This window comes from Physeter macrocephalus, chromosome 2 (genome assembly GCF_002837175.3).
Source record: "Physeter macrocephalus isolate SW-GA chromosome 2, ASM283717v5, whole genome shotgun sequence".
In the NCBI taxonomy this organism is placed as follows: domain Eukaryota; kingdom Metazoa; phylum Chordata; class Mammalia; order Artiodactyla; family Physeteridae; genus Physeter; species Physeter macrocephalus.
In genome coordinates this window covers 21,387,703-21,405,589 of record NC_041215.1, presented here as the reverse complement: position 1 = coordinate 21,405,589, position 17,887 = coordinate 21,387,703, and the positions used below count along the sequence as shown (strand labels likewise).

General features: G+C 55.0%; 2 protein-coding genes and 1 non-coding gene across 5 annotated transcripts in view; all 3 read right to left on the bottom strand.

Annotated features, from left to right (window-relative positions):
- The window catches only part of DAPK3 (death associated protein kinase 3), an 82,248-nt gene extending 79,672 nt beyond the window's left edge, over positions 1-2,576 (bottom strand). For 2 of the 3 annotated variants that reach the window (XM_055081360.1, XM_007109289.3), the window contains exons 1-2: positions 2,475-2,576; positions 1,317-1,474 (exon numbers count right to left, since the gene is read on the bottom strand). In XM_055081360.1, coding sequence (XP_054937335.1) covers positions 1,317-1,378 — 62 coding nt within the window. In that variant the 5' untranslated portion in view covers positions 1,379-1,474; positions 2,475-2,576. Of the gene's footprint in view, positions 1-1,316; positions 1,475-2,163; positions 2,254-2,474 lie in introns of those variants that run through there. The other variant, XM_007109291.4, reaches the window with a different exon arrangement.
- Positions 2,577-5,017: 2,441 nt separating this feature from the next.
- Positions 5,018-14,859, bottom strand: EEF2 (eukaryotic translation elongation factor 2). Its single transcript, XM_007109292.4, has 15 exons — positions 14,756-14,859; positions 13,527-13,741; positions 12,449-12,630; positions 12,146-12,357; positions 11,474-11,652; positions 11,274-11,379; positions 10,651-10,764; positions 10,262-10,400; positions 9,947-10,142; positions 9,042-9,300; positions 8,491-8,598; positions 7,327-7,680; positions 6,723-6,905; positions 6,508-6,640; positions 5,018-5,743 (listed from the first exon to the last, which is right to left on the bottom strand). The coding sequence occupies exons 1-15, from the start codon at positions 14,756-14,758 to the stop codon at positions 5,550-5,552; spliced, it is 2,577 nt and encodes an 858-aa protein (XP_007109354.1). The 5' UTR covers positions 14,759-14,859; the 3' UTR covers positions 5,018-5,549.
- LOC112067670 (small nucleolar RNA SNORD37) lies at positions 11,730-11,794 on the bottom strand. Its single transcript, XR_002893405.1, has one exon. It is a non-coding gene; the product is annotated as a small nucleolar RNA SNORD37 (small nucleolar RNA).
- Positions 14,860-17,887: the final 3,028 nt, after the last annotated feature.

The window sequence follows — 17,887 nt, the reverse complement described above, 5'->3', positions numbered from 1 at the left end:
ATCTATTTTATGTTTGGTAGTGTATATATGTCCATGACACTCTCTCACTTCATCCCAGCTTACCCTTCCCCCTCCCCATGTCCTCAAGTCCATTCTTTATGTCTGTGTCTTTATTCCTGTCCTGCCCCTAGGTTCTTCAGAACCTTTTTTTTTTTTTAGATTCCATATATCTGTGTTAGCATACAGCATTTGTTTTTCTCTTTCTGACTTACTTCACTCTATGACAGACGCTGGGTCCATCCACCTCACTACAGATAACTCAATTTTGTTTCTTGTCAGGCTCTTATTAATGGCTGCGTAATATTCTATCGACGAGGCTATGGTGCTGTGACAGGCACTGAAGAGGCTTCCCATCTTTTGCTCACAGCAAGTCCTTACAGCAACTCTCCCTGTCCCTAGATCCTGAGGTCCATGTACGTACTACTCCCACGGAATTAACTCTTAGCAGCAGAATCAGTGGGTTAAAGGGAACATACATGGTATTTTTGCTGACTTTTGCCAAACTACTCTCAGCAGCAGGTCCTAATACATTTTCAGCAACAGAGTATGAGACTTCTTTGGGGGTGGGGAGACGGCCTGCATTCTCTACCACTCTACCGGAGAAAATTCCTAAAGGAGGGACTTCAGAATGCCAAATGAGCCCCATACACTCTCTCAGCAAAGGCCTGATGAACAGCTCAGTTATGGCTCAGTTATTTACATTCCATTCTGGTGACATCATGGGGCCGGCCAGCAACAAACTCACCAAATAAGGTCTGAGGCTCTGTGGGGGGGGGAGGATGGTGCCTGGCAGGTCTGAGGGGAGGGTGGGGGGAGGGGGGCACTCCCAGGGGACGCTCCAAGGCCCAGCCCAGCAGGAAGTCAGCTGCTGGCTGGATCGGAGAAACCTCTGCTCTTTCCCACAAGAATGCCAACCATTGGCAAGGGTGTGGGCCCAGACAGGAGGCCTTCCCTGGAAACGTGAGAGAGCCGGGGAGACTCAACTGCCCTCCCACAAGAGAGGATTAAAGAGAGGGACAGACCCTCACCAACAAAACCTGCCAACATCTACTGCTCTCACACCAATGCCAGGCACTGTACTAGGTGCCATTTGTGCTCAGTTATGTTTCTCCCCAAAGGAAATGCACAGAGGATGTCAGAGCAAGAATTCCAGGCCCAGACTGGCTGACTCCAAAGCCCAAACTCGTTCCACAGCACAAGATACCGACTCATCCCTTCTTGGAGAGTAGGATAAAGGACAGAAGAGGAGATACACCCAGAAAACCCCACAGCTGGTCTCTCCCCTTGTCGGAGCCCCATCAGAGGGGAGAGCTCACCTGCCCAGCTCCTCCCCCATCTCATAGTGGTCTTCCACATCTTCCTGCCTGAATGTGGACATAGCGGCCGGTCTGCCTTCCAGCGCCTTCCACTCCAGTGCAAACCCAGTCACAGAGGCCCAGGGGACAGGACCTCAGGGAGTCCTCTAGCTGTGACCCTGGAGGAGGAGACAGGGAAATAAGAAAGGAGTGAGATGCCAGCCATTACTTCTAGGTCAATGGAGTGACCTGCTCCCCCAAAATAGGTTTCACATCACACCATGCTGAAATTCCACGGTCCTTGTAGAAAGCACTTGCACTTGGTGGGCGGGGCACTTCCATGTGTCGGCTCATTTAGATACCACACCGCCCCCGAGGTCAGTGTTAGCCCCGCTGTGCCACCTCAACCCCCATAGCTCCCACCAGCCACAGACCTCTGCTTCCGCACAGCACCCCAGTCTTCTTCTGCCTCTCCCTCCTAGGCTTCTCCCAACCTGCTCGTCCAGAGCCCCACACACTCCTGCAAGTTCCCCACACTCTTCACACCCCCAAACCCTGGGGCTCCCTGATTCCCTGCCAGACCTCCAACACGCTTCCATCTTCCTACCCATCAGCGGCCTCAACCCCTTTCCCTTACCCACTAACCCCTCCCTCTCGGCTGGTCTCTTAAGACTCTCTGCAGTGCTGTGCTCACCCCATCTCTTGCTCCCCCCAATCCTGAAATCCCCAGGAACTGGACAATGGCTTCCAAGCTCCTCCAAAGGCCCCGACCCGCTCTTGCTTCCCCTGACCTCCACCGTCCTAGCAAAGCTAAATTCTTCCTCCCCCCGTCCCCGAAAGCACCCCTCCAGGTTTCAAAGGCCCCCACCCCGGTCTCCACACTCCCAACGGGCCTCCCCAAAGGGCCACATCTGAGAATCTCCTCCATCGTCCTTCTCCCTCGACCTTCTCCCAAGCTCCAAGGCAGACCCCGACGGCTTCCTTCAGAGACGCCTCCAAGGTCTCCCCAGCCCCTGACGTCCCTGCTCCAGCGTCCCAGAGACCGCCACGCCCCTCACAGGCCCCAGCCCAGCTTCTTCTCCCGCCCAGTCATCCCACGGGTCCCCAAACGTCCCCCTCGCTAAGTCCCCCAGGGCCCCCCCCCCCACCCGCCAGCCTCGGACTGAGCCCGCTCCGCACCCTCCTCGGCCCCGCGCGGCGAACCGGTCCCTCAGCCGCGCTGGCCGCCGCCGTGTACTCAGGGCCCGAAGCCTTGGCTGCATCGACGCGCCGACTCGTGCGACGTCACCGCGCCCTCCAGGGCCCGCCCCCAAGAGGTGGAGCCCACTACCCATTGGTCAGTGCGCCCGCCGCTCGTGAAGCCCGCCCACCGCCGCCTTCCAGGCCCCGGCCCTCGCGCGTCCCGCCCTTCTCACCAGAATGCTGCCTCGCCTTTGGCACAGGCTAGGCTTCCTGCAGGTGATTGGCTGTAACGAACGCCGGTCAAGCTTACGGAAGTCGGCCTTCCGACTTCCGGCTCCTGAACCGCCCCGCCCGTTCTGCTCTGACCGGGGTCCTGAAGCTGGGAGGCGGGATGCTGAACTCCTGCATCCCTATTCCTGCCTACCTTGGGCATGAGATAACGCGAATCCAAGCCCCAGCTCCGGAATGACAGCCCCTGAGGTGAGCCCTTGGGCTGCTTTAGTGCCTGAGTGGCAGTTTCCTTCTCTGTAAAATGCTAACCATATTCCAAATACATAAAGATGCAAATTAGGAGATTGGTCTGGTGTTGCCATTAATGCTTGAGGATTTTTTTAAATTTTATTTATGTATTTATTTTTGGCTGTGTTGGGTCTTCGTTGCTAAGTGCGGACTTCCTCTAGTGGCGAGCAGGGGCTACTCTTCGTTGCGGTGCGCGGGCTTCTCATTGCCGTGGCTTCTCTTGTTGCTGAGCACGGGCTCTAAGCGTGCGGGCTTCAGTAGTTGTGGCACGCAGGCTCAGTAGTTGTGGCGCAAGTGCTTAGTTGCTCCACGGCATGTGGGATCTTCCCAGACCAGGGCTCGAACCTGTGTCCTCTGCACTGGCGGACGGATTCTTAGCCACTGCGCCAACCAGGGAAGCCCTTTGAGGATTGTTTTGTGACTCCTTTTAAGCTCAAGATACATGATAACACCTAGCATTGATTTGAGCCTTAGTGCGTACCAATCAACAACCCAAGGAGGTAAAATACATTAATATTTTACCCATTCTATAGTTGGGGAAACAGACCCGAGAGGTTAGGTAACCCACCCGGAGTCACACAGCCGGCAAAGGCATAACAGATTCGTTCCCAGAGAGGCCCGAACCCAAAGCCCAGGATGAACTAGCTCAGATACCATCTGACACAGACCTGTGTCTTTTGGTCCTTGCTGGCCACCCTAACCTCGTGCAATTCCCCCCTTTTCACTTCAACACCATTTGCCTTCTCGCCTCAAGCATCTCATTGAGATGGCACCAGCTCTTTCTTCCTCCTGCCTGGGGACCGCCTTCCTCCACTCTTATAACTCCTAAGCACACTTCAGTTCACAGCTAAAGCAGCACTTTCTCCCATATCCAGTTTCCCCTATTACATCTGGTATTTGTCACCATTAATGAACCAAGAGTGATACATTATTAACCAGTCCATGTTCAGAGTTCCTTGTGTTCCCCTAATGTCCTTTTCCTGTCCCAGGATCCCATATCACATTTAGTTTTATGTCTCCTTAGGTTCCTCTGCGTTTTGAGCTTCTCACACTTTCCGGTTTTTGATGACTTAGACAGTTTTGAGGATTGGTCTACTCCCTCAATTGGGATTTGTCTTTCTCATGGTTTAAAGAGGGGTGACGGGTTTTAGGGAGGAAGACCATACTGTGCCATTTTCATCACTCCTTATTAAGGGTCCATACTATCATCCTGACTTATCACTGAGGTTGACCTTGGTCATCTGGCTCTAGGCAACGTTCATCAGGTTTCTACAACTCTTCCTCCCCTTTCCATACCTTAACAAGACACATATTACTGGAGGTATAGGTCTGGGCAGCCTGGGAGCACAATGGTCACCCTCCTGGCCTGGAACCCCACACCAGCACCTCATTGTCCCCATCCGCCTTCCTAAGGACAGGCATGTAGAGTGATAACCCACACATAATATTACAAATCTTGGGTAAAGTTTGAATGCACAAATCCAGAGAATCCTACAAAGGAATCCTTGCTGTTTGTTCAAAGAGCTGCTCCTAGCATGAAAGTTCGACTGAGGCTCCTCCCACAAGCCAGGCACAAATCAGCCCCCAGGGTGCTAGTCAGCAATGCAGTAACCACAGGCAAGTTTTGATGGGACAAAGCTGAGCACATGGGCAATTTTCCCAGCCTGTACTGACTGCTGTGACAGCACCAGCGCCATCAGACTATGAAAATCTGTTTACAGCCAAAAGTAACGGTCCTGGGCTGCACTGCCCCCATTTCAAACGCTCAGTAGAACATGAGGCCAGTGGCTGCCCCTGCAGACAGCACAGATGTAGGACAGTTCCACCAGCTGGCCCCACGTGACAGAGGGACAACTGGACTCGCCTGGATCACGTGAGGTCTCACGGACCTCTGCCTCAGCCCTGGACATTTGGAGGTGATACTGAACACTGTGTATTGGAACGTCACCAATGGCTTCGCTCACCGGCACAGGGAGTCCATTCTAGCCTGAGCGGATGGAGAAAGACCATGGACACGCATGCACGATCACCACCATATCAAATTTATTATTCCAATGGCACTAATACAGCTGGAGGCGCTCATGGTGACACTGCACAGGATTTCCTGCCTTCTAGCTTCTGTCCAAAGAGAACATCTACCAGCTTGTTCCTTCCCCCTTTCCGGAGGAAAATCCACTACGGGCCATTTACCCAAATAAACCTCTTAATGCGTTTATTTTTAACTTTTTTTTTGGACATGTGAATTTCCCTCTTAACAAAAAAGCTTTGGGTGTCCCATCTCCTCCCCCATCCCCACCGGCCAGATAAGTCCCTGCTGTGAGGGCACTTCTGTTGCCTCTGAAATCTAGAAATAAATATCGAAAGAAACGGCATCAAGTGTTCATGTTGAGCGATGGCACGGAGTGGGCCCCAGAAACTCATCAGGCAGAGCGTTACTGGGTCTGGACAGCCTCAAGGTGTCGTGGAGAATGTGGGGCTGTTGCTGTGGTCACCTGTCCCTGGGCGCAGGGGCTGCGCCGAGTCCCACCAGGCAGCGGGCTGCGGGGAGGCTGCCTACAACTTGTCCAGGAAGTTGTCCAGGGCCGGGATGCCTTCCTTCAGGCCTTTGCGCTTGCGCGTCTCTGCCACCACCTGGCTGGGGCGGCTGGTGCTGTCGAAGGGGTCACCGGGCAGGATCTGCCAGTGGTCGAACACACACTGGGGAAAGGCCTGGCCGCCCGTGTTGGACCTCAGGTCAGCGGTGAAGCCTGTAGGAGGCACAGAGACGGCGCTCACCGGGCAGCCCAGTTGTGGTGCCTCACGGCTCCCTGGCGAAGGCCAGGAGGGGAAGGTGGGAACACAGGCCCACACCAGAGGATCACTGAGTCCGGACTACCTGGCTCATGTCAGATGTCAGGCCCATTATCCTATCCCTCACCCAAAGGATCCCTCAAAGGTTACTGATAAGTAAGCGAGGCAGGGCTAGCCCTTCCTGGGCCTCTGGTCTCCACCTGCTCCTTTTCAGGATGAACCAGAGCTCCAGCACAGCTGCTCTGCAGGCTTTGCTCTTAGATTTACAGGCCCAAGGACCTTCCCCCTAATTCAACAGTCCAGAGGCCCACGTGAGAAACAGGGCACCTCCTCCTCCACAACTGCGATGCAGAAAGCAACAGCTCCCATCAGACCCACCCTGTGCCATGCACGACGAGAAAGAACTGGGCCCCTGAGACTTCCCTGGTGGCGCACTGGTTAAGACTCCACGCTCCCAATGCAGGGGGCCCGGATTCAACCCCTGGTCAGGGAAGTAGAGCCCACATGAATGCCGCAACTATGAGTTCACATGCCACAACTAAGGAGCCGGTGAGCCGCAACTAAGGAGCAAGCCTACCACAACTAAGACCCAGCACGACCAAATAAATATTAAAAAAGATAAAAGAACTGGGTCCCGTCCTAGACCAGATGGGCTGAATGTCTGCTGGGCTCCACCCCAAAGGCAGCGGGCAACTGAGGACCACACCAGACTGGCACTTACCAAAGGACTCATTGACAGGCAGGTAGGCCTTCACAACAAACATGGGGGTGCCGGCCACCTGGGTCTCCTCAAAGACGTGGCCCCGCTTCCTATTCAGGACACCGTAGATACCACCAACCACTTGTTCCGGACACTGTCAGGCAAAGCAAGGCTATTAGCAGCTGTTGGGCAGGATGGGACTGGGAGCAGCAGCTGAGGGGGCCAGGCCTCCCCACCTGGATCTCCACAAGGTAGATGGGCTCCATGAGCCGGGGCTGGGCAGTCAGCACGCTGGCGTACAGGCAGCGCCGGGCCGTGGGGATGATCTGGCCGCCCCCGCGGTGAATGGCGTCCGCGTGCAGTGTCACGTCGTGGACGTCGAAGCGCACACCCCGCATGTTCTCCTCACACAGTGCCCCCTATGGAGGAAGGGGAACACCATCAAGAAACCGCCTCACGGGCTTCCCTGGTGGCGCAGTGGTCGGGGGCCCGCCTGCCGACGCAGGGGACGCGGGTTCATGTCCGGGAGGATCCCGCGCGTCTGGAGCCTGTGCTCCGCAGCGGGAGAGGCCACAACAGTGAGAGGCCCACAGAACGCCAAAAAAAAAAAAAAAAAAAAAAAAAAAGAAACCGCCTCACTGCAGCTCCTAAGAACAGGTCAGCCAGAACTGTCTGTGCCAGCTCCTCCAGGTCTGACCAACAGGGACCATCTCGGCCTCCCTAGGGTCCCCCCTTCCCAGGAGGCAGGACCACAGCCCCACCTTGCCAACAGGGAAACAAGGACAGGAGGACCCCCCCCAGTGACAAACCCACCAGAGCCATGCCTGAATGGCCCCTCACCTCCTTGGTAGCCCACTGGAAGCCGGCCACCACGCTGTCCTTGATCTCGTTGAGGTACTGCACGCCCTTGGTGATGTCAGTGAGGATGTTGGGGCCGGTGCCATCAGGGCCAAAGCACCAGATCTTGCGGGCCTCGGCCACGTCCCACTCATACTTCTCGGCTAGGTAGCGGGCCCGCTGCTTGAGCTCCTGGCGGGCAGACACCTCACCCTTGTCGATGTCCTCGGCCAGGCCATCGGGGAAAGGCCGTGCCTTCATGTACAGCCTGTTGTGCTTGTTGGGGGACTTGGACAGGCAGAGCACGTTAGACTCCTCACTGACGGTCTCACGGTACGAGACGACTGGGTCGGATTTCTGCAAAAGGAGCACGCAGGTCAGGTCAGGTCTGCCACAGGAACCAGACACCTGAGAGGCATCTTAACAGCAGGTCTTCCTAATAACGAGGCCCACTTAACAGCAGCACAGAAAGCAGAGTGCGTTCGATCTGACGGCACAGAGCCATGCACGTCTTCTGTGTAAACATGAGATGTGCAGCTACTCCCTTGTAGGAGGAAGCCCACTGCCAAGAGGGCTGGTGAAACAGTGCAACTCCACATATGCGGTATTAACTGGGAAAAAAATCTCAAAAGATACAAGTGCTAGGCCTAACCCCACACCCCAGCGTATTAGTTTTCTAACGTAGAGGACAATGGGGGAAAGCTGTCACCATACTTGAAAAAAGAAAATTTCATTCCTATAAGTAGAGAGAAACGAAAAAGCAGAAGCTTAACAAGAAGAACCACGTGTAAAGAAACACAAATCCAGGTCTGAGAACAGATCTGCGCTCAGTTCTGTGGGGGGGCCGAAAAGGAGAGTGGAAACCAGAACGCACCATCTGGGCGTGGGGCCGGCTACGTAAGCCTCAGTGTCTGCACTTCCCAAGAGCTTTTTTAAAAATTTGTTAAGAAGCAGACCGCTCACACTCCAGCCTTGCCAACGCATCTAAGCTGCTGGTGTCACGACAGCACATATCACCTGGCAGTAACAGATGGAAGGACAGAGAACTGAGGGCCCCAGTCAATGGGCCTCTCAGAGCCCAGCCTGGACCCAGGTCCATGCTCTCCCCCGGCCCCTCCGTCCTGGGGACAGAGGGCCTCTGGCCACCAGAGCAGCACCAGGCCTCACCTTGATGGGAATGCAGGCGTGGTCCTCCTCCAGGTCCTTGAGGCAGATCTCCAGGTGCAGCTCCCCGGCACCCGCGATAATGTGCTCCCCGGACTCCTCAATGATGCACTGAAAAAGGGCCACACGTCAGCCTGAGCACAGACCCCGGGACAAATGCAGGAAACCCAAGGGATTCTAGGGACAGGTGGAAAGCGGACTCCAAGCTTCCCTCCAGCTGGAAAAGGCAGACTCCCAAAATGGGGTTTTGGGGGGAAGACAGCAGGGTCCTCTTTACTCGTTTTCAACATTAACCTTCTAAAAGGACCCTACGTGCACAACCAGCCTGTAAAGACCCAAACAGCCTACGAAAGAAATCGGGTTCCTGGGTGGAAAATCACCATTTAAATTAAGGGTAGCACCTCTGCCAGGGCAGGTGTACCCAGCACAGCTGGTTTTCTCAACACGGAAACTCTACTTGTGTGAGAAGCCAGCGGCATCTTTCCGGCTCAGCCACACCACATAAGCCAACAAACCACCGCCGCAGGTGTTGCCTCCGGCCGGGGCCCACCTACCTGCACCATAGGGTCCGACTTGGCCAGCCGCTTCAGGCCTTCCACCAGCTTGGGCAGGTCGGCCGGGTTCTTGGCCTCCACAGCCACCCTGACGACAGGGCTCACGCTGAACTTCATCACCCGCATGTTGTGGGCATGCTCGAAGGTGGTGATGGTGCCTGTCTTCACCAGGAACTGGTCCACGCCCACCAGGCCCACGATGTTGCCACAAGGCACGTCCTCGATGGGCTCGACGTAGCGGCCCATCATCAGGATTGTCCTGGGGGAGACACAAAAGGCCACAATGCATCGGCACTGGGGTGGCAGATCCCCAAACGACCAAAGACAAGCCTCCTTTGTCTTGGAGCCTGCCGCTGTCTTCCTGTCTGGAGCGGCAGTGCCACCCCACCCTGGGCCAAGCCCTGAATATATCTTGCGACCCAGGTCTCAGTGACAGTTCTGGCTCCTGCACACCAGGACAGAGCCACCTGCTCATTAACACGTGCCCTGTGCAGGACTCTGCACCCTGACCCAGGCCAGACGTGTGCCACAGGGAAACCGGCAGCACTTGCAGGTCGCAGTACAGTCAGGGCCCCGAGGAACTAGTGGGAATGGAGGCTGTCTTCCCACCACCCACACCTGGAACAGCAACTGGATGGCCACCCGCCACATGACATCTCTGGGGTCAGAGCCTGCTCTCTGGGCATTTTAAAATGTATGCTGCCACCATAATTTCAGCCAACTGCTTCCCAACTCTGGGCTGTCTCACTGTGAATCCCTGGTGGGGAGGAGGAGACACTATTTCCTGGTGGGCCTCCCCCTGGCCAAGTCTCCTACATTCAGATAACCCTCACCCTTCCCCCTTCACTGGCTTGAGGGGCGGAAGGGAGGCTGCTGGGCACCCTCTGCCTCACGGAGCACCTCACCTCTGGATTGGCTTCAGGTATAGGTCTTCCTTCTTCCCAGGCGTGTAGTTGGGCCCCATGATCCTGACCTTCAGGCCGGTGGACACCAGCCCTGAGAAGACCCGGCCGAAGGCATAGAACCGACCTTTGTCAGAGGTCGGCACCATTTTGGAAATGTACATCATAAGAGGGCCTTTGGGGTCACAGCTTTTAATGCCTGAGGAGAGAGAAAGGAACCCCCCACAGGGGAAACTGATTCCCTGGCAGCTCAGCTTTCCAGAATTCTGCAGCTCTGCCCAGCATTCTAACCCCGGGGTGCATGCACGCCCCACGTACCCATGGCGGCCTCGTCGTCTGGGGGCCCCTCATACAGGAGCTCACAGCGGTACTTCTGGGCCGTCACAGGGGAGGGCAGGTGGATGGTAATCATCTGCAGCAGGGCATCCCCGGCAGGTAGCCAGCGGCGCATCACTGCCTAAAGGAGGGGATGTGAGAGAGGGAGAAAAAAAAAATGGCTTGAGAAAGAATCTAGAAGAGCAGTGTAAAACACCTGATGTCTCCTACACACCCCTGCTGGTGACAGGGCTCCTGCTGGCGATACTTCTGATGTAAGCCTGGGCCCAGCGTGGAGCCCTGACTGAGACCCTTACAGGCAGCTGTCTGATTACCTGAGAAAACGGCACTCAAGCTAGGATGGGGACTCACAGGATGGCCGCTGCACTCACCTTCAGGAGTGGTTTGCCTTCTTTGTCCTTGTCTTCACTGTCCAACTTGATGTCCAGTTTTTCAATTAGTTTCGCCGTCTCCTCTTTCTTGAAATTCATGATTGCGTCAAACACCTGACACCCAGGAGACATGGCAAAGTGGGCTTGGGAACATACTGGAAGCCTGAAGCTATGTGCTTCCTGCTCTGGAGCTTTAAAGACCATCCTCGCTAACCGCCAAAGGCCTGACCCAATTAAGCAAATCACGGGGACACTTCTCAACAGATTGTTAAAAGAAAAAAACCCCTTTCTATCTTCAGACATTGAGCATACACTCACTAAACTCACAGGCTTGCAAACCCTAGATCCTCCTACCTCATCTCACCTGCTGCCCGGTCAGGGAGGCTGATGGTCCCCCTGATGATGAAGCCCAGGGATCGGGGAGAATTCCTTGTCAGGGTGGAACCCTGAGGGCGTTCTGACCTCATGCTGCCTCATCCTTGTCCCAGGAGCTGCCTCTGCAGCCTGGCCCTGCCTTGCCCCGCAGCATCTTGCTACTGGCTGCAGCAGGTTGGGTACCAGATTCTCAGGGAGCCCAAGGACAGCCCTGCGGATGCCTACCTATCAAGCACACGCCAACTCACCTTGAAGATGGGGTCCAGGATGAGCTGGCAGAATGTCCGCGGCAGCTTCTTACCATCTGGGCTGTTGGCTGACTTGCTGAATTTGCCGTTGGCTGGATCAAAGTACCTGTCAGAGAAGGCTCAACCCAAGTTAGGGGAATCTGGGGGGACGCGGGTGTGAAGGACCCCACAGACACTTGAGCTGTGTCTCCAGCACTCACCGGTCTCCCCACAGCTTCTTCATCATGTCCTCCACCTTCTTGGCCCGCTCGGCAGGCCCCAGCTGGCCCTCGCCCTTGGCAGCAAACTTGGCCACGTACATCTCCGCAAACTGCTTCAGAGTGAAGGCCCAGCCGTGGAGACCAGACCCGAAGCCGACAGTACCGAGGACGGGGTCAATCTGAGAGGGCAGGAGAAAGCTGTGAGTTGGGACGGTTGGACACAAGCCACATCTACTAAGTCCCCAAGCACCCCGGCCCTCAGACACTGGATTTCTTCAACAGCCGTCAGGTCAAAGTGAAGAAATTTTAGTCATCATGTACAGGGTGCCCAGCTCTGCCCCCATCACGAGGGGGTGCACGATGATGCCACAGGGACTGCCCCATGCCCGTTAGCAGGCTGAGTCGCTACCCCATAGCCTCCACCAAAGTCCAGCCTTCTTGCTATTCCAAGGTTCCTGGCAACCTCACCTTCCAACCTCCCAAGAATCCCCAGGAGGCCATGACTTAACAGTGGTTTCCCAAGGGCAGCCCCCAAGGAGAAGACCACAACCCTTCCAGTCTGCATGAGGAACGCTGCCCACCCGGCGGGAGAAGCGGGAGGGGGTACTAGGAACACAGCAGGAAACGGCGATCCGCCAAGGGACCCCGACTTCAGCAGTCAGGCAATCCTACCATGATGTTGCCCATGGGGCCGCTCTCGCCCTCCCCGTAGGTGGAGATGATGACGTTGACATTCTCCACGATGCGCTGGAAGGTCTGGTAGAGCTCCTCAGGCTCCAGCTGCAGCTCAAGCAGGGCCCGGTCCATCTTGTTCATCATTAGCACAGGCTTGATGCGCTCGGCAATGGCCTGGCGCAGCACCGTCTCTGTCTGCACGCACACGCCTGTGGACCAGCAGGGGATGAGGCGTCTCCGTCGGCCAAAGAGGGGACAGCCCCAGGTTCCCCGCCATCCATGGGGAAGCCTGCTGCTTACCCGACACGCAGTCCACCACCACCAAGGCACCATCAGTGACACGGAGGGCGGCTGTCACCTCTGAGGAGAAGTCCACGTGCCCAGGGGAGTCAATGAGGTTGATGAGGAAGCCAGAGCCATCCTTGCTCTGCTTGATGAAGTTCAAGTCATTCTCTGAGAGCTCGTAGAAGAGGGAAATGGCCCTGAGAGATTGGGACAGGTTACCCATATGGAGGCACACCTCAGCCTGGCTCCTAACCTGCTCCCACTAGCCCTGTGGTCCATCAGGTTCCTGCCCACAGGAGTCGGGGTGGATGCTCTTGATTCTGAAGTGAGGCTGTAATCCAGTAAAAAGCCAGACAGATGCTGCAACCTGTCTCCTCGCCCCGCATTACTCATCCCTAGACATGAACTGCAGACTTCCCACACAAGAGCTATCCTATCCAGGGACATTTACCTCTGCAGCACCCTCTACCAGGAACCATCACCTTCCTGGTACAGGTGCAATGGCACCAGAATCCACCTGGTTCCTCTCAGGCTCAACACATCTGATTTCAAAGAGCAGCTACACAATCAGGCAAGATCCAGAAACCCTAAAGACTACCTTTCACCCTTCCCTCCCCAGCTGAAACGAGTCTCAGAGCCAATGACCAAGCAGATGTTACCAGATGAAGACAACAGTTGTTACAGCCTCTTTTTGGGGGGGGGGGGGGTTCTCACCCTCTTAACATCTGGGGCCAGAAAACTCACAGGGGGCCACCATAAGCAAGGCAAGACCTTTAGCAGTATCCTTGAATGCCAGCAGCACCCACCCAGCCTTCTCCAGACAATGCCAAGAGCCCCTCGGCCCCCCTCCTCTCCAAATCCCCTTAATACCACCCATCACTGTGCTTCTCCCACAGGAAACAAAGGTTCCCATCTGACTAGCTGAAGCCCCATTGTCCCTCACAGTCCAAAAACCCAGCCCCAAGGTGCTCATCTCCCCAGAAATCTGTCAGGAAAGGATTGGCTACTGTCTGTCCTCCCTAACCACCACCCAAGGACTCAGAGTAAGCACCTCCCCCCCTTCCCTGTCCAGAGGGCACCAAGGCTTGCTCACGTCGACTTGATGGTGATGCAACGCTCCTGCTCGTCCTTCCGGGTGTCAGTGAAGCGGGTCTCCCCAGCCCGGGCGGAGGCGATGATACCCGCCTTGCACACCAGGGAGTCCGTCAGAGTGGACTTGCCATGGTCCACGTGGGCGATGACGGACATGTTTCGGATGTTGGCCTTCTTGTCCATGATGGCCCGGATCTGGTCTACTGTGAAGTTCACCTGGGCGGGGGGTGGGGGGGAGGCTCAGGATGGCCCGGCACTCCAGGAATGAGGCTTGGCACTGAGACCTTGATCAATAGAGACTGCTAGGCCATGGCCAGAGGGAGCTGGTCCTGGCGCTGCCTCAACTCCCACCCAGAACCCCCTTTCTTTGTTGACACCCCTTTAAAAGTGCAATTCGCCCCGTCCCTGAAAAGCCAGACGCTGGTTGTCACAACCCAGAGTGACAACCCAGAATGAGTACTGGGGACTAAGTCTCAGAGTGACAACAGATTTCCTTTACAGTATATTGGCGTATCTGAGGTTCAACTGAAGTTCCCCCCACCGTGTTGCCACTGGTTATACCCCCAGCCTTCCCCCAACCAAATGGTCTCTTTAAAATCCAAGGTCACCTCTCGCTGTGCAGAGTGGGGGGGTCAATCAGGCAGAGCCACGCACCCCGCCCCCGATTCTTAAATATGCCACCCCCGGTCGGGTGGGAGGCTTGCACAGCCCTAACAGGCAGGAGCCTTCACCTCGTGGTTCTGGAATCAGGTGTTCACAATTAAGAGATACAGGAAGGAGCAAGGTTACACAACGTCAGAAAACGAGACGCTTCTAAAGGTCTTACTCTTCTCTCCTTTTGCCATTTCCTTGCCGCCCCCGGCTCCCGACAGAAAATCGGACTCAACTCCCAGCCCACGGGTTACATAAGGCGGCTCCCCTCTCCCCGCTCGCACCGCGGCGCCCGCCATTACAGCGTCTGCCACATCATCATAACCCCCGCCCCGCCTCCGCCCCAGCTTCAGCCGGGCCCGGTGTCCTGGAGGCGGCGGCGCCCCCGGAAGCGGAGCTCGGCGAGCAGTACAGCGCGCAGACATGGCGGCAGCCGCTTCCCCAGCCCCCGGCCCGCCGGCCCCGACGCCGCCATGTCTTCTCTCAGTCAGGGAGGCCACAGCTCTCCAGGCCTGGTAGGGCCGGCCCTACGGAGGCCCCGCCGCCGATTCAGGCCGCCCGCTGAACAACGCTGCTCACCATGGTGGCGGATGGCGGTGGATTCTCCCAGGCAGATCCGAGTGTGGCTAGCCGCGCCGAGGATGGCGGCGACGACGGCGGAAGAGAACGCTGACGTCAACACCCGAGCTTTTATAGGCCGACGCCGGTTGGGCGGGTCATCTGACCCCCGCTTCTGGGGCGGGGCGAAGCGACGCCCCGCGCAGGCGCATGGACGGCCTCCCACAGCGTAATAACCCTTATGCGTCGGCACCGCTGCTCTAACATAGAGGGTCTGCATTCCACACTTGGATTTTCCCTGGGGCGTGGTCTGCCCGGGGCAGGTTGCACGCCTCCGGGATGCAATACTTAGGTGCAAAAAACGAAGAGCCGTTTTAGCTGAGACTATTAACCATATCATAGCAATTATATCAGTCTGCAAAGTGCCAAACACTCCTATTAAAAGCAGATTACAATATTAATAGGGTCTGTGGATTGCACCAAGGTTAATTTCCTCGGTTTGATGTTATGTAAGATGACAGTACAGGGGTAAGAGTACTAGGGACCTCTCAGTACCATTTTTTTTTTTTTTTGCGGTACGCGGGCCTCTCACTGTTGTGGCCTCTCCCGTTGGCGGAGCACAGGCTCCGGACGCGCAGGCTCAGCGGCCATGGCTCACGGGCCCAGCCGCTCCGCGGCATGTGGGATCCTCCCGGACCGGGGCACGAACCCGTGTCCCCTGCATCGGCTGGCGGACTCTCAACCACTGCGCCACCAGGGAAGCCCCTCAGTACCATTTTTGCAACTACCTGTCTATTTACAAGAAAAAAAAAGCTTTTTTAAAGGCAGGTATTAATCACTCATTTATTCCACAAAGACAGATTGAGCGTCTACTATACCAGGCACTGCTACAGGTGTTGTGGATATAGCAGTGAACAAAACACCTTATTAGCTCCACCACTTTAAGTGTTCTTACAGTAGATACTCGTATTTTTGTATTCTTCAGTTTCCTTATCTGCGCAATGGGGTCATCAGTACGACCTCACTGGGGGAGAGTAAAATTCACTAAATATATGTACAAGGATTAGCGCCGTGCCTGACACAGTTCTCAATACACGTCAGCTATTTTTAATTAGCTATCATGACTATTAATAAAACACATTTCAGGTACTGGTTTGCCCTGTCGCAAGCACGGGGGCTAAGCGCTTTTCCACATACGCAGTCTCATTTTCTACTTCATTTTCTCTCCAGGGGGAGGCGCAGGAAGACTATTTTGCATTTGTGTCCTAATATGACCCTAAGAAACAGCTGTATTTCAGATCTTTGGCTCAAGAGAACGAATTGGCATTCAATTCAGTATTTTTATTCTTGGTAAAGAGCCCAGCTCAATGCCTGGTACACAGTAGGCGCTCATTAAGTATTTCTTGCATCAATTAATGATACTCTCATTAGCGTAAATAAACGCCTTTCAGTAAATCTTCCCCTAAATTCACTCTGTCAAAAAGAGGGGGACTGCAGTGCTTTCCCTGCGCTGGGAGAAAGGGAGATGTGCGTCTGTAAAAAGCCATTCAAATTCGGGTCTGGACTCTAAAATAAGCCTATGCACTCCTCTCTCCGCAAAGGCTTTGTGCGTTTTGCTTTGTAAAGCGCTATCACAGCCCTGATCTCGTTTAATCGAAGACTGCCATCACTATCCCGCGTTTAACCCAGGGGGAAACTGAGGCAGGAAGGAGCTGCTCCAGAAATATCTACCGAACGACCGAGGATCGGAGCCGCAGAGTGGCAGGCAGCAGACGTCAATGCCCGAGCTCAATCGCGTATCTTTAACACCTGAGCCTGTGTTCCGGACACGGTATGTTAATTTTACAAGGCAAGCGCATGCGCCGTTCGGGGGACGCGATTTCAGCAGATGGGTATCCAGTTTCCCGTTCTTAATAAATGATTTATCTTAATTTTTAAAAAATGTTTTAAGTGCACTCAGCACTCACTGTGTGCTGGGCTCCGTCTTAGGCACTTCAGAGCACTTCCTTGCAAATTGGTACATTTCAGAGATGAAAAGCAAAGGTTTTCTCGTTAAGAGGGTTGAATTTGCTCGCAAGTGAATAGATTGCTTATTGAGAAATTTTAACTTAATGTAAATTAAAGAAGCCGGGGAGAGTTTAAGGGGAATGGGGAAATTTAGGACATTCCCTCCCCTCTGTAACCCTCCATGCAGAGGTGTTCCACCCCACAGCTGCAGGGATGGGGCCAGATGTTGGCAGGGGACAACTCCCCACCGCCATCCCCAGACCCAGAAGCCTGGGGGAGGAGCCGGGCTTCAGCACAGAGCAAAAGCAGACAGGCAGGCTCAGGGTCTGCAGTAATAAATACAGGCGAGGGTAAAGGGCGGGGAAGAAGCACGAAAAAAAGCAACCGCTGCAGGAAGGCTCTGCTGCGCGTGCGCTCGCTGCGGCGCGGGGCGGACACGGAGGTCCCGGCAGCGGCTCCTGCTGACCAGAGGCCGCCACTGCACTCCCCTTGCATCTGCCTTTTGATGCCGTTGAGCGCGTATTGGATACCCAACACTACCCTTTAAATCAATTAATTCACGGGACTTCCCTGGTGGCCCAGTGGGTTGGACTCCGTGCTCCCAATGCAGGGAGCCCGGGTTCGATCCCTGGTCGCGGAGCTGGATCCCGCAACTAAGAATCCACATCCCGCATGCATGCTGCAACTAAGAGTCCGCATGCTGCAACTAAAGATCCTGCATGCTTCAGTGAAAATCCCATGGGCCACAACTAAGACCCGGTGCAGCCTAAATATTAAAATATAATCATAATAAACCAATTAATTCACGTAATCCTCCCCACACCCTGGGCTTTGTTTGGGCTCATTTATGCAGGAGCAAACTGAGGCTCAGAGAGGCTCAGAGAAGTTAAGTGATTTCCCCAAGGTCACACAGCTAATAAGGGCAGAACCAAGTGACTTAAAAAAGCATGGTTTAGTGGTCCATCCATACGCTGGAATATTACTCAGCCTTAAAAAGGAAGGAAATTCTCTTTTTTGGCACTTTTATTATTATTTTTTGAATTTTATTTATTTTTTTATACAGCAGGTTTTTGTTTTTGTTTTTTTAGCGGTAAGCGGGCCTCTCACTGTTGTGGCCTCTCCCGTTGCGGAGCGCAGGCTCCGGAC

What these genes read in the sequence shown, in the direction of transcription:
- EEF2 (XM_007109292.4), bottom strand. An exon ending in AAGGCAAACCACTCCTGAAG is followed by an intron (nt 10,401 to 10,650) that starts GTGAGTGCAGCG and finishes CCCCTCCTTTAG; the next exon opens with GCAGTGATGCGCCGCTGGCT. An exon ending in TCCAGTGGGCTACCAAGGAG is followed by an intron (nt 6,906 to 7,326) that starts GTGAGGGGCCAT and finishes CTTCCTCCATAG; the next exon opens with GGGGCACTGTGTGAGGAGAA.